This window comes from Anser anser (assembly GCF_964211835.1).
Source record: "Anser anser genome assembly, chromosome: 14".
Classification (NCBI taxonomy): Eukaryota; Metazoa; Chordata; class Aves; order Anseriformes; family Anatidae; genus Anser; species Anser anser.
The window spans coordinates 21,321,501-21,337,780 of NC_139735.1; the positions used below are offsets into that span (position 1 = coordinate 21,321,501).

General features: G+C 39.5%; 1 protein-coding gene across 1 annotated transcript; it reads left to right on the top strand.

Moving 5' to 3' along the window:
* Positions 1 to 1,235: 1,235 nt before the first annotated feature.
* Positions 1,236 to 15,928, top strand: LOC310881657 (uncharacterized protein). The gene is made up of 9 exons (XM_083799168.1): positions 1,236 to 1,356; positions 2,970 to 3,443; positions 4,685 to 4,777; positions 5,013 to 5,103; positions 5,444 to 5,500; positions 11,536 to 11,623; positions 13,808 to 14,003; positions 14,530 to 14,575; positions 15,394 to 15,928. Exons 1-9 carry the CDS (start codon positions 1,306 to 1,308, stop codon positions 15,528 to 15,530), a joined length of 1,233 nt encoding a protein of 410 aa, XP_083655294.1. The 5' UTR covers positions 1,236 to 1,305; the 3' UTR covers positions 15,531 to 15,928.
* Positions 15,929 to 16,280: the final 352 nt, after the last annotated feature.

The following is a 16,280-nucleotide window of genomic DNA, read 5'->3' on the forward strand; positions in this document are numbered from 1 at the left end:
GAATACTCAGTAAATCTCTGGCCCACCAATGCTATATATCTATGTGTGTGTGTGTATATATATATATTTTATATCCTGAGTCCAATTGTAGATTAGACTTGCTTGAAGGCTGACAACTGTCTTTGCCCCCTTGAAGCTCACAGGTGTTAACAGAAAGAGGAATATGGGCTATTATGGGCAAGCGATAGTTGTCTGAATGAAGATCTATTTTGATGTAAGACTTTTTTCAGAATTCTAATGGATTGACAGTTTGGATTAGAGAAAAGTCTGAGCATCTGCCTTAGGGATCTGTCTTCCTCTATGCAGTTACAGTGCTAAGCAGGCTGTTGTCAAGTATTTGACAAGTTTAGACCAGTTCTCCTCCTCAGTATTGTGGGAGTTTGACCTGGTGTCTTCCAGTGCGATCTAATGCACTTTTGTACTGACTGACTGATTGGCTGCAAGATAAGCTTTGAGGTCACAGTTTTTCCAGGCATACTTCATTTTCTTGCCATAGTACTTTTGTTAGAGTTATTCCCTATTCCACTTCTGGTTTGGGTTATTTTTTCCCCATTTGCTCTTGGATTAGGATATCTTTCTGGTTTTGAGCTAGGCTTTTTTAAGTACCAGAAAAACGCCTTTGTATGCCTTACAAAAGGGATCTGTATTCATGTCTGAAAAGACTTCTGGAATGTTGGCATACCCAAACACCTCTGCTGTTCCTGCTGATGGCCACACGAAAGCCAGAGCTGCTTCTGAAGCTTAGGCCATATTACCTTGCCACACAAGTCTAAGGCGTCCCTATTCTATCAGAGCTGTTGGCAGTGTTTCCCATGTGTATGTGTGCATATGTGCACTCTTTCTGTATTTTTGTGAGCTGTTCTTTTATATCCCTGCAAAAGATACACGTGCATCGCAGAATCAGAGAACCAGTCCTATTTAAAGGAAGCACTGGAAAATAACAATCTAAATCAGCTCTTCTATTTCAGGTCTTCTGGCTTAGTCATTGTTCCCATGTGAACGGTGCACTTATGTATGTCCTTTTCATTGCTGCTGTTAATAAAGTTTTTCCTATTTAGAACATCAAGTATTTACCAGCGTTTAGCAACTTGTGAGACAGCTTTAGTTTTTTTCTGATCAGCAGGTTTCAATTCTAGGACTAATAACAGCTCTAATATCTTGAAAAAAAAATTTGGCTGGTAATTTTTTTTTCTCTTGTTTCCCCCAACTTCTGTACTGTCGTGTGCTAGCAATGTGACCAGCTACAAATTCAGTACTGCTGCGTCCAGTGGTCTGTCTTCAGGAGTGAGTAGCGGAGGCGGCAAAATGAGAAGGGAAAGAGGAATACACTATTTATCAAGAGCTGTACAAGAACAGGTAAGTGACTCTTAAATTAATTGCTGTCACTGAGCTTACTGAAGTAACTAGCTAAGTGTGTCAGTTTTATTGCATCATAGTAAATTATAACAATACCGCTTTATTTTTGCATTGTTTTTGTTTTCTTGTGGGTTTCAGAGCAGGCTCCAATTGATTTCCTGTCTTTGAATACCTGAACTTTGCTTATGTAATTTTGAAATTTTTAATTCTCTTACCTTGGAGATTCTTCAAACTATAACATTTCTCGTTAGCAATTGAATGAATGAGTCCTAAGAAGAGAAGTTTTGGTGAAGGTGTGTATAGTTTTTCTACAGGAATGATACTTGAAACGAGTGCCAAGTATAAAAAGAAAAAAAAAGCTTAATTTTTGGTTTCATATTTAAGTCGTACAGAAAGATACAGGCCAAGAGTGTGAAAAAGAGTAGTAGAAGAGAGCATTCTGCATGTCTGCTAACGATGACTCAGTTTTTGATACTCACCAAACTCATTGTGAGAGAGTTTTTTTCTCATTTTAATAGGAAAAATCTATTCCATAAAACTATGACCATGAATATTCAGATTATTTTTTCTTTTATTGGATGTTATATAAGCTGCCTGTAAGTTAATTTAAGTATTTACGTTAACATTAAGTATTTAATTAATATTAAGTTAATATTAAGTATTTAAGTTAATTTAAGTTTCAAATCATTAAATGGGACTTCTGGATGATGCAATATAAAGAAATCGTAAACACTGTTGTTTATTCCTGTAACGCAAATAAAATAATGGTCCAAATATCAAAAGTTCCATAAACTTTTCAAATCAAAACTGTGAAACAGATGTAAGCTACAGGATGCACTGAATATCAGTAGTACCAACTTACATCCCTGCCTAGTCATTTCTAAGTAGATCATGATAGTACTGTACAAATTTTGGTCAGATTTCCTATGCCATTTAAAACATAACTCATCCAATCTTAGTAATCGAATAAAGTAAGTGGCAGGGATGAAAATTGAAGTTGTTAAGAGGCTGTTTTCTGATTTTTATATTTGCATCCTGATACATGGTATAGACTGTATTTACCAGAACACAATCTTCAGTGCTGCTAGTCTGACTTTCTTTGGTGCTTTTTGTGTTTAGTTTGGTTGTTGAACCTACCTGCTTCTTTAAACATTACCTTTTTCCACGTTCACTGCTGTAATGACTTTAGAAACTTTGGCAGCTATCCTGCCTAATTTTGCAAGAGGAACACTTTCTCACTTGTCTTGAGAGTGTACTCTTAATTGAGGCCATGCGAGGGTAGTTAGAAAGGATGATGCTTCTCCAGAGCTTTGATGACTAAAGTATAGAAAAGAAAGAAAAAAAATGTGATCTGTGCGTCTCTGTTCTGCACAGGTTTTGAGTTAACTTTCAGTGTTCTTGCTGTACAGTTGTTGAATAATGTGGAAGCAGGCCTGCCATAAATTAAAATGACGTGGTAGACAGAGGTGGGGAGATCGGGATTTCTTCTGGAAACTTGCTTTCTCTTAATTTGTATGGATTTTTGTTCTATTTAATTTTGTTAATAAATTGGGTGCGATGGGGTGAGAAAGTAGTATGTCTTGTATAAGAAAAATTAAAATTTGCAACTTTAGGAAGTGGAGGAACCAGTGCTACCGAACATACCCCTACCCATCAGTGCTGCATCGCTGCCTCAGTTCAATTCTAGTTTCGTTGGTAGTAGCGCTGTCTCAGCGTCACCGAGCGCTGTTTCAACAGCAGCAATGAGCACGGCAACTCCAGCAGCTGCGACGGGCATGGCAAATCCATCAGAGGTGGAGGGCATGACAGATCCATCAGAGGTGGAGGGCATGACAGATCCATCAGAGGTGGAGGACTTGACAGATCTATCAGAGGAGGAGGTGGAGGACATGATATATACAACGGCGACGTCGGGCATAACGTGTTCAACAGTGCCCTCAGGCTTGACATATCCAATAATGGCGGCGGGCATGCCATATCTACTGATGACAAAGGACATATCAAGGTCAACAGCGGCAACGACAAGCGTGGCAAATTCAACGGAGGCGGCAGGCATGGCAGATGCAGCAGCGACGGCGGCGGGCAAGGTAAATCTTTATGCTATAAATAATGTTTACAATGAGTATACTGCTTTATTGCGAGTTGACTTTTTCTGTGGTGCTCATGAAACTAACAAATATTAGTTTCTACGCAGCTGAATGAATTGGGGTTGTATGCCAGTTTGGGGAAAAAGGCATAAATGTTTTGATTCTGCTTCTCTCAGTCTTAGAGCCTGCCAACTCCCATTTAACGTGATTGTATAACTGCTTCAAATGCTGTGGAAGTCTGCGGGGGAAGGGGGGTGTGGACTTTATGCCACGTTATTTATAGTGGTTTTGGCAGGGGTAGAGTTAATTTTCTTCGTAGTAGATGATGCTGTGTTGCAGATTTGTGAGCAAAACAGTGTTGGTAAGGCACTGGTGTTTTAGCTGTTGCTGAGCAGTGCTTACACAGTGACAAGTCCTTTTCTGTTTCTCACGCTGCCCTGCCAGCGAGGAGGTCGGGGATGCACAAGAGGCTGGGAGGGCACTCAGCCAGGACAGCGGAGCCCAGAGGACCGAAGGGATATTCCACACCATTTAGCATCGTGCTCAGCAATAAATGCTGGGGGAAAGAAGGGGAAGGAGTGGGGAGTATGTACAGGGTTATGGCATTTGTCTTTCCAGGTAGCCATTACATGCGATGAGTCATTAATGCTACCTCAAATTTAACAACTTTACTTCTTTATTTCCAGTTCTTTTCCCTGTTCCATTTGGAGGGAGTGAGCGAGTGGCTGTGTGGTGCTTAGTTGCCTGCAATGGTTAAACCACAACTTTATTTAAGTTATTAAATTAGAGGTAACGTGGTCATATAAGCCTCACATAGAATGAGCCTAGGGTGCAATAATTGGCATATTATTGCAATAAAATAAACATTAATCTGTTCCAGAGTACTTGAAATATTTTTTGTACGGTTTGAAGTAGACAGCTGCTTTAACATTTTGAGGTGTTTGCTGAAGTTCTTGGAGTATCATTGGGCTGAGTTTGCCGTTCTTCAGCTTCCTGGCTTGCTTTTCCGTGCATTTAGACCTAAGTAGCATCTCCAGCTTTTCCTCTCAGTTTCTGGAATTTGGTTTTGAAGATATTGTCCTATACCCACTTGGAAACTTCCCTGTGTTTTATTATTACTTTTATCTGCAAAATAACTCAAACATCAGGTTTTTCGACGTCACTGCGGGACTTCTGTTGGGTAGTGAATTCAGGTAGTTGTTGCTCTTAAATATAAACCTTTAATTCTTTTGAAAATACAGATACAACCAACAAGTACTGTTAGCAGTCCTGAGTTTGCGTTTTCATCTCCAGTTGTGAAATCTACTGAGGCAGAAGTGCTACCTACGTCTTCTGTAAGTAAAATAATAAAGGAGCTTGACTTTTTTTCTTAGGCATTTAGTAGGCTGTTGCAGAACACTAAAGCAGAATCTGCCTTGATGGAGAAAAGTATGTAGGCTTCTGGCTTATAATTTGTCATTCAGCATGCGTGCTACAAATGTGAAGAGCAGCTTTCAGATTTGGTTTTGTGTGTGCATTCGATTGGAGTTCCTGTGGCTTGAGAATCTGAAAAACCTCTCTTGTTCATAGCAGATTGGGTTTACATTTAGTGTTCCCGTTGTAAAATCGGCAGAACTTTCTGGACCCAGTGGTACTCCAGTGACGCCCTTTCTTACCCTAGGTAACTGAAACTTTAGCACTTCAGATCTGAAGTGCTGATTTTCCTTTTTTTCTTTATTAAATCTTCAATCTGTCCTGTCTGCGCATGCTAGCAATTCCAGGCAGTGTTGGACTTCTGCAGTATTTTTCCAGTGACAGATCTGCTTTTATATTTTTTTTTTGTTTTGTTGCTTTTTGTTTTGCTTGTAATCATAAAGCATTGCAAAGTAAGTAGAATTTGTGAAGATTCTTATGTGAGAAGCATGAAAGCTGGAAATTCTTGTTTCTAACAAAAGTGAGTATAATCTGCTCTAACTAGGTCACATTGTGAAAGCTGTTTTTGTTTTCTTTTGTTTCAAAAGACACCACCACCTCAACCAACATCAACACACAGAAAGAGGACGTCAAAGATTTTGCTGGTGGTCCCTTCACCACTGCCCACGTCTTAAAGGAAGGAAGCGTCTTAGACGTTCTAAAAAATCCTGGAGAGATAATGAACTCCTTTTAAAAAGATGCTGCAAAAAATACGCTAGCATTTTTTATTAAAAAAAAACCAACACACGACTTATGGTTAATAGAGTATCTGCTATAAATATGAATGTAGGAGAGCATTACATTAAGCGCTGCGTTTGTTAGGGTGCATCTGCCCCCTTCTATTCTAAGTGGTGTTTGTTGCTGGAAGTAAAACTGCAAGATGAAAAGCAGATGGGTTGCATCTCCTTTACGTGTTAGGATGTAATTGTAAATGAGGTACTAAGAGAATTAGCCAGATAATCGGTGTTTCATTTTAAGTAAATACAATTTGTGGAATTGAAAAGGAAATGTTTGTAAAGCTCAACACTCCTGTCCCACCTTCAGCCCAGGTGAAGAAAGAATAGGAAAGAGCTTCAGTTCCAAATACATGGCGAAAGCTGCGAATCTTTGGGCCTTAGCTTACAATGGCTCCTGTGGATTAAAATTTAAACTGCAAACAGAAGTGGAGTGTTTTACGTTAAAAACCCTTTTCTGAATTTTGTTTTTAAGCAATTGCAATTGTTTTCAACAGTTTCATAAAGTGTGTCTGTGGAAAAGATATCTTTTAAGAAAAAGGGCTTTATTGAATTTGATCTTTTCCCAAAAGTCTTCTTCTAACTTACATACTTGTTAAGAAGGCAGCACATTTCTCTGTTGGAAAGAGCTAAGTGAGAGAAAATACATTGTGCATTTTGTTTAAGGAAAGACCTCTGAGTGAAGTGACATTCACTTTCTTTATCGGTTTAAAAGAAGCAGAATCTAAATCCACATTGTTCAAAGACTTCATTTTTGACTAAAAAAAACCAACAAACAAACCACAAAACAACTATGTTCAAGGTAGATTTACAAGCAACTTGAGCTGCTGTTTAAGATGCATTTCCTTTAGTCTTTCTGTATTAGTAGCTTGTCTTTTCTGTTAAAATTGCCACCTTTTAAATAAGGAGTTGTCCTAATTATAGAAAATTAGACAGTTGTTCAATTGTCTTGAGTTTTTATTATTTAATTAATATTCAGCATCTGTGGGAAAATACCGTATGGATTGCTGCTCCGAGTACAAACTTCTGTACAGTTACTGGAGTAGATTTGAGTCATCTGCTACGGAAGGAGGAGCTTTAGAAATCTGATTCGATTGGGCATCGCGTCTTAATCAAATTGTATTATTTCCATTCCAAGTTGGACTGTCAGATTTCAGTCAGCTACTGTCTGTTTGTACTTGTATCGACCAGTGAAAATGTTGATTTAAAGCTTGCTTGGAAACAAAGAGTTAAATGAAGCTTTAACGAAATGTTCTGTTGTGACCCAGTGCAGCAGATGAAATTTCATCCGTTTAGATAAGATTTCTGGGGACTTCCTGTTGCGCTCGGTCTGAATGTCTAGTTGTAACCATTGGCACCTGGGTTGAAATTTTTGCCCTCTAGTAAAGTCACTTAGTTACATGTAGTGAGGTGCTGCGCTAACAGGAAGACTTTTTTTTCTTGCTTCCTAGACTTTGGATTGTTGAAAACATGCTCTTCTACGTCTGCGCAACCTACAACAAGCACAGTGGTTTATACTAGGCCTGCAATAACAACTTTTTCTGCAGGTAAAGAGACTTCTAAACAAGCATCGTACTGGCAATCTGATACATGTGACCCTTTTCTGCAAAACAAAGACATGAAGGACAAATGTGTAACTTGTCAAGCTACTAAAGCGTCAACAGTTGAGAGTATGAAACAGACAGTAAGTTCAAGTCAATGCGACACCTCAAAGCCAGCAGCGCCCCCAGCAGGGATGCTGGGCTTTGGAGACAAATTCAAAACAGTACCTGGAACGTGGGATTGTGATACATGTCTTGTCCAAAACAAACCGGAAGCTACAAAATGTATAGCATGTGAGACACCAAAACCTGGAACGGGAGTAATGCCTGCTCTGACATGACCAGTGGTCACAGACAGCTCGGTGACAGTGACATCCTCCTCGAGCAGCACTGACACAACAGCCACTCTGGGCTTTGAAGACAAATTTAAGAAGGACAAAGGCTCTTGGGACTGTGGAATATGCCTTGTACCAAATAAGACGGAAGATAACAAATGTGTAGCCTGTCAGTCTGAGAAACCAGGTATGGTCCTTTTTTTCCTGTTGTTTCCATCCTAGCCTCTGTGAATCTTGTACAGAATAAAAGTACGTTGCATATATGGAATATTTTAAGCAACACGATTCCCAGGTACGGTTGATGGATTAGCGGCTGTCTGCAGGATTGGTTTACAGGCACTTCAGAGGTCTCAGCCCAGGTTCCAGCCTGTCGCATAAATTGAACTGATTGTGAAATGTATTAGTACGGAGCTGGATCAATGCAGATACCCCCGGCTTTGCAGCTGGTGAGGGAAGATGGCTGAAGTGGGTGACTTAATTTAAAAACAACATAGTGATTTTTCACTGGAGAAAATGAGAACTCCATAGAAAGAGTTAAAAATGACTGCGTTTTTCTCTTTCAAAAAATAAGTAAAAAAAATTACAGAATGTGTCCAAAATGCCTCTACTCACCGTTTGTATGTAATTGAGGGGAGATGTGAAGCCAGATTTCAAGACAGTGTAGTCTTAACTAGTCTTAAGCTAAAGCAGAGAGATGCCTATGAAGGTCAGTGGTAGGCTTCAAGAAAGCGAGTGACCCGCTGGGTAACTTCTTCAGGGCAGTACTGGGTTGTTTCCCATTGTGTGTGACCGTAATTGATTTTGAGCGTGGTTGTATTGTTTTTAAAATACGATTCTAATTCTAACTTTGACTCTAAATGTCATTTAACATGCCATTACATCGAAAAACACCTGTGCAAATATATCCTGGAAGAAACAAATTAAGATGGACTAGACCGGGCTTTTGTATTCATCCTGTGCGGTAAGACTGAAATTTCCTGAGGTAAGATAATGGATTTCAGACAGAGTTGATTCTCTTGGACTTCCAACCTCTGAGCGGTCAGTCGGCATCTTTGTCTGAGGCTCTTGCCATTGCAAGGAGGAATTTTGGAAATGAGGGGTTTACTGTGACCATGGTGCAGTGAATTGCACGGTTACGTTGCACTTGTCAAGAGGAAGAGCGATGCAAGTAATACTAGGATAAAAGTTTTCTGCGTGTGCTGTGGAAGGGAAGAGCCATTCTTGTCTTTCCGGTTTTGAATTTGAAGCGTTATCTTCTGCTTCTCTCTTAAAAGGCACCTTTTTTTTAAAAGGCACCTGTCAGGCCTCTTTATGGAGGTTACACTGTGGTCAACAGCAGCAGAAGCTTGTGTGCTGAACAGAGTTGTGTGTTGTTTGGAAGCTTTGAGTTCCACTCTGTTTTTTTTTTTTGTTTGTTTGTTTCTTTGTGGGATTTTGGTGGCTTTTATTTTTTTCAGGGGCGGGGGGGGGGGGGGAGTTGCGGAGTAGTTTTGAACATTTCTGTGGGATTTGACAAATCAAATTTAAAAGTTAATGCTCATTTTATAGTTCATGTTCAAACAGGATGGTTAACTGTCTTGTTTGTCTCACAGAGGGTCCAACACCTGTGACCAGTAGCAGTGCATCTGCATTTTCTGCTCCTTCTGGAGAATTTCTGGATTTAGACAAATTCAAGAAGCCTGAAGGAAGCTGGGATTGGGAGACCTGCTTGGTTCAAAACAAAGCAGAGGCCACGAAGTGTGTAGCCTGTGAAAGTGCAAAGCCAAGCACCAAAGCAGAGCTCAAAGGTAATCCTTAATGATTAAAACGAGGATGCATATTCTGTGATTTATTTTTTGGTTTGCTCTGATTTTTTTTATTTTCTTACCTGTTAAGCACAATTATTTTTTCCTTTGAGGTGTGGCAAAATTATTCGTTTTTCCTGTAGGAATATTGCCTAGATAACATCTGTTTCCACACTTTTCCCCAAGAATAAGTTTATCCTTTTTAGAGAAAAGCTTTCATTAATGACGTGCTTGTTCTTTACATGCCCTACACGTTGTTCATTTGGAGTTCAGACTAAAAACATGATCTTTCAAAGAAGTTCGTATACTTTTTAAAGCCAGGTGGTGGGCAGAAAACACAATTGTGAAAAGTTTTATGTAGAGAGGAAGCATGGGGTTTTCTTGTTTGTTTTACTGTTTGGTGGGTTGTTTTTTAAACAGTTTTGACTGGAAAGATCAGGACTAGAATGTAGTTCAAACCTTCATGTACTTCAGGTAAACAGAATATCTTTTGTCTTCACTTGTGCGCTTATGTCCATCAAGTAAGACCTCTGAAACCATACTAGAAAAAATCTGCGGGATTTGATATGTTCATGTACTAGAGCTTTAGAAAAAGTTTAATTCCTATATGCAGCATGTCTTCTGTCCTGGTTATTGATACGTACGCAATTAGTAGCAATCCCTTTTTTGATCTCAACACTAGGTTTAGACAAAAAATTGCGACACCTTAAGGAACCTGTCCTGCATCTCATACAAGCACAGAAGTTGTAGTGTCTCAATGCTAGCAGTACAGTTGGTGGTAAAATCTTTAGTAGGGTGAAATAGAGGCCTCACACTTTTCAGAGAAAAAAAGAGATGAGAGAGAGTATCTTATTCCCACGTACTTGCAACTATGCTGCAGAGTGTACTGCTGTTACTCTAGTGCTACAAAGGTCCAAAAATCACTGAACAGTTATTAGCCAGTTTTGTATTCCTTTAATTTGTTGAAAGACTGCAGTAGAGGATTGAAGTTTTTATTGAGGATCACTGTGTGGAAAAATTCTGATTGTTAAATGTCATTTGTATGACTTAAGAACCGCGTTTTGGAGTACAGAATTCAGTATTAATTCCAGAAGGGGTAAGGGGAAGGACATTAGCTAGTAATCCCGAACAAAAGCAGTGTATAGAGCTATACTGATTTTAATCGCAGTATTCTTACAGTTGGTCTGTTACTGAACAGATATGTTTTGGGGAGATATGGTGGCCAGGGAGGCGTGTGTGTTTGTGTGCTTCCTCTTCTAGTTAAGGTTCTGGGGTTTGGTTTTGTCAGGAAAATTCGATGAGGCACCTTGTGTAAAAGGAAATGTTAACCAGCATTTTTCAACACGGTGTAGTCCCTTAAAAGTGTCATAGATGAAAAGAGGCCATAAACGCTGGGGGAAAAAGTTAGTGGGAAACTGAGAGCAGGATCACATTCAGTAGTGAGAGAGCAGCAGCCTAGGGAAAGCTGATGAATGACTGTAACAGATAGTTCTATTTTAAGTGTAAAACAACACTCAGTACTTTATAATGGTGGTCTTACCAGAGGGTTCTTCTCCATGGCTCCTAAAAGCACGTCTTGAAGGCATTCGAGTGCAGTGAACTTAAGCTGTAAGAGTTGGGCTGGTAAGCTTGGCCTGATTTGAAGCTGTAGGCACGGGGCTATAATTTCTGAACAGGCTACAAAAGAAACTGTACCACTGTGCTTTTCAGTGCTCCGTTTAGCAAAGCCATCAAATTGTTGCAGGCAATTGATGTTGTTCTTCTAAGAGCACCTGAAAGATATTTTTGTTTGAAGAGTTCAGAGGTACCGGTTAATACTGGTTCAGATAATTACAGCCAGCTCTTGGTGTTTGTGACCAATAAAGTTTGTGGCTCCAAAAGGAGTGGGTTAGTGCTAACTGATTAACTGCTGTATATGCAGAAATATGGAATCTGATTACTTACGCAGAGAGCACTTAAAATGTATTGTTTTGCTGGCTCTCAGTGAGTTGCATCTTAATGCTACCAAGGAATAAGCTTTTTGCTTCTGGCCCAAGTTTTTTAATTTGGTGAAAGCCTTTTCTGTGCACGTGCACATGCCAGAGAGGTTGCTTAAGTAATAGAAGCTATAGTAGCTGCTATCTTCTGTTTTTTGTAGAAGACAGAAACTGAATTCGTTAGCTTTGTAACTGTTATGCATACCAGAATTGGTTTTCTCCCTTTTGAAAATAGTAGAGGGTATGCCTATGTCAGATTTGGTGAGCAAGGTGATCAGATGAGGGCACTGCAAGACTGCCAGAACGCACCAGGTCTGGGGGGAAAAGGAATCCGGCTGAGCATAGGAATTTCTAAAAGGTAACCAAGGAGTTGTGCATTGATACAGTTATTCTAAATAATCAGATTCTTGTAGCTCTGCCTTTGGAAAGTCTGTGGCCCTTGCTGTAGTGGCTGTACACAGGATGCAGTCTACAAAACCAGAAATGCAGAAGTCCTATGTTTTGACTCCCTGGATTCATCAACCTGCTTCAGGATGGCTGGGGGAATCCAACTGTTAAGTCTAGCCAGACAGCGCAACTTGGGCTTAGCTGCCATTGTAACCAGCCTTGTTTCTCAACAGTAGCAAAGCTGAATGCATTGGTAAATATTTTCAGGTTTGGGCCTGCATAAGGTAGAAGGGACAACAAGTGGTTTTATATGCTAGGGAGTTCTTGTTCTTAGAGCTTTCCCTCTAGTTTGAGAGAAGCACATAACTAGTTTTACAGTGGGTTGACAGGAAAGAAGTGGGGGGGAAAAATGGGAACGCAGGGAGAAAGCCAAAGGCGTTATTACTAGAACAGGTTTAGAATGCTATTCTTTGCTTTTCATGAGCTTAGGGCAATGGGGAGTTTAAAGCTTAGCACTTCCTGAGAGGGTTTCTTACTCTACCGGCTCAGTTCTATCACTTATTTAAGGCAATTCAGGTCTCTGAACGGTTAAAGAATTGATACCAAATTTGATGAACTTTGATCCAGGATACTGACAAAACAGGACTTCATATAAACAATTTCAGTATGTTCATGAGGTTAGCTTGTGCGTTCTGTTAAATAGTAAAAAATGACACTTCTGTTTCTGTTTACCTAGCATAATTCTGCAAATGTTGCCTCCTTCTGCTTTAGAATGGAAATGCTCTTCTCCAAGAGAGCACTGTCCAAACTTCTTTGCCAAAATTTTTTGATTAAATTAATATTGTTTTATTTTGAAAACAAGAATAAGCCACAAACATGTTTTCTTGCTTCGGCTATCCAGAAGAACGTCAACAGTATTTTCAGATTTTCCTTCCCTACACAACTGTATGTAGGAAGAGTGCAGTTGGAAGCAGAAGACCTAAGGTGATGTATCTTCTGTTTGTTTACTACAGTAACAAGACAATGGATTACCTCTTTATTAGAACTTGTGTAGCTTTGCAGTATTGAAACAAATGTAGGTATTAAAATACACATCAGTAATACGTTTCTGAATGGCTGAGTACCGTGCTCTCTTAGCATTGAAATACCCAGCCATTGGATTAGTTTGTCCCTCATGTTTGCTTAGTTTGGAAGCTATTTCAGAATGCCTTCAGCTTGTATTCTTCCCCAAAAGCATAGAACTCACTTCTCTGCATCCCCAATTCAAGTCAGAGAAACTGGACACTGCAAACACAGGAGGTCTGCCTGTACAGAATCAGTGAAGACAAGTCTAAACAGCGGATTTTTTTGAATATGCAGCTGGGTTATCTGAATGTTCTTTATGCAGTGTACCTCAGTTTTAGTACAGATAGCACTTGTCTTGGTTCTTGTCATTAGTCTGAAGCTGCCCCTGAGAAAATCTTGAAAGGGAAAGTAGTGAAAGCTAATCAGCTGGCCCTTTCTTCTTAAGAACCAGCGTATTTTGTAATTCTCCCACTAATAATAAGGCGTCATGCTGGAGAATCGCGATTGTGTTGTTAAGCAAGACTGACTTCACCTGAGTGGTATAGTTGGCAGCTGTTGAATGTTTAATGGACTTTAAACAAACAAAAAAACAGAGCAGGTGGAGGTAGACATGGCAAACTGACAGGCAGTGTCAGATGCTTCTTTGAAATGGATAATCTGACTCCATTCACTTCTTTCTGGAAATAAGATCTAGTAATTAAACAAATAAAAGATAGAAGGGTTAAGACTGCATCTTTAAAGCAGCTGTGCTTGATAAATGTCTCTGGTCTTAAATCAATCTTTAGCAAAGCACAGAGACTTAGCAGCAGCTTGCTTATGCCAACGCTAAAAATACTTGATGTGTACAGGTAACCATGTCAAGGCTCTGGAGTTAATCCATGAGAACAATTCCTTCTGGTATTGGCAAAGGTGAGGATGCTTGCTTCTATAGAAATGAGGTTTTGAGCTGTGACTTAAGCTGTCACTTAGGTGACTGTTTAGGAAAGCTTCCTTTTAAGCTTTGAAGTATGTAAGCTAACAAATTGTTTAAGTTCAGAACTGGGTTTACAGTTTCTTGTTCTCTGACTGTATGCAACTCCTCATGTTTCAGACTGAAAGCAGAATTGCAGCGGTACCAGTCATACAACTATAATGATTATTACCAAGATTACCAGAACTACTACTCGCAGAGGAGTTACGATGCTTACGCTGACTACAACTACAGCTCCTATGCTCCCTATGACAGCATGCAAGCTGTTGGAGACTGCTCTTTAGGAGATTCTTTAATGGCTCCAGCTGTTTTTGAGGTAAAGATAGTGCACGCTTGCTGTAAAGAAAATATTTCACAGATAATATGTTGTACAGATTTGTGTGAATCAGCAAAAAGAATCCGAAGTTGAAAACATGCTTTCTGCTTAGTGTGAAGTTAAAAGAGCAGATTCCATTCAGAGGTGTTTGTATTTAAGTGCTTAAATAGTAAATCCATAGAATTAGTGATTTATACACCATTATTTGTTCACGCATACCAAAGAATGGTTTTGACAGCATAATTGCGTACGCTTCTTCTGTTCCTGTTCTTCTGATTTGCTTTGCTTAAAGCAAATTAAACAGTTGTTGTAAGTGGTCTTATCGTGGTCAATGTATTAGTTGTGACCTCCGGAGGTCCCTTCCAACCTGTACTGTAATATTGGCTTTCTTCTAAAAATAAGTAGATAAAATGCCATCTATCCTTGTAGTTGTAGGAAGAAGGAATGGGTTGAGACTGCAGCACTTTGAATCTGTGATGCTTTCTGAAATGAGTTATGACTAAACTTAGCCTTTTCTGTCTTTCAGGAATCTTCAGTTATGACTAATATCGGTGATGACCTAATTACTGACGGTAATAAGGGTTCTATCATTGTCACTTGAGTTTAGCCATCCTTGTGCCTTTTAACAATACAAGCCAACCTCTACTGGATGAAGAACATCTTGAAAATTCAGCTGAGGTCAAACCTCTGTGGGGTTGATCTGCAATCAGCTGGGGTTTTAAAGCTGATACAGCATACACTGACCGCATCAAGTAAAACGGGACACTGTCAATGCTTCGCAGCAGGTTTCTTGTACCTGTGCCTTCATTCCCATTTGAAAATGGTCTAAGACAGAATTTTGTTCTTTGTATTGGTTCCGCTAAACAGATTTTATATTAGAAACTCAGTAATATGCAAAAGCTTTGTTCTCCACCCTGAGGTAAAAGCTTATGTTGCAGATTCCAAAAGGAGGATTCAGCTTGCACTTACAAATACGGTACAAAACATATTTGTGTCCTGGAAGGTTTGCAAAGTTCCTCACGTGGAGGCATTTTGTGTTAGTGTTTAGAAACTATCCTATGTAACGTGTATTGCCGTAGAAGTGAATTAAATGACTCTTGGGAGGGTTTCATGGCTGATTATCCTTAACCGTTATCTTTACTATCTTAAACCTTGTCTTTGTCTTTATCTTGAAAGACAATTCTAGTCCCAGCCTTCTAATATACAAATTCCCAAAAGTTGGAGTTGTGAGGCTCAAAATTTTAGAGGACTAAATACCTCACTAAAATTAGTAGATCTAATAGCTTATTACACTTAGCTTAAAATACATTTTGTTAGCCATTTCACATGAAGTTTTTTTGTGCGCATGCCTCAGATTTGATACTTGGACTTACCAGGCTTTTATTTTCAGATCCACAGCTCTACTTGGATGTTGATGAAATGAACAGACAATTCACGGAGACAAGCGAAGAACTCTACGATTCACTCATGAATTGTCACTGGCAACCTCTGGATACGGTCACTTCTGAAATCCCCTCTGCTATTTAAGCGTCTTCTAGAGCATGACCGTTAGGACCAAAGTGCTAAAACTACATTTCTTCTACATTATTCTAGCTCATAAGTTTTAAAGCACAATGATAGGTTGGGTTTTTTTTGCTATGCTTTTGACAGTTTCTGTAATCTTTTTGTTCATCACTCCCTTCTTGGAGCATCATGAAGTCATGTAAATATTCGAGAAATGTAAAGAGGTAAATGGGGTCTTATCTTAAAGATAAGACTTGCCTGTGTAAATAAAAAATTTGTATCTGCAAACCTGCCAGCAAGGGATTTTACTTGTACCTGTGTGCAGCACGTTCTCTTCCGGCTTATGGAATTTAACAAGGTAGTAAGGGTATTTCATCTGTCTTTATTTTTATATGGGCATTAGGACACAAGCGAAATCTAGCTTTCCCTTGTTTTCCTGGTTCCTTAGGTAAGCGACAAGCCAAGCCTTTCATGTGCTTGCTTAGACTGGAAGTATGTATGGGAGACACTCACAGGCCTTGCTATGGAAACACCTGTGCCCACTTTTTCCTGCAGGCTGCTGGCTCTAACTGTACTACTGATACATGCTAGGTCAGCTAAAATTGGCTTATAAATAGGGTATGTTAAGCATATGGAAGTGTAGACTTCAACTGCCATAGCTACAAACATCCCGTGGAATGAGGATGATGTCTGCTGGCACTCTCTGCATCAGCATTCAGTTTTCCCTTGCCCTTCTTACTGTTAGACTTCTCAGCTGACGCTTTACAGCGAAGA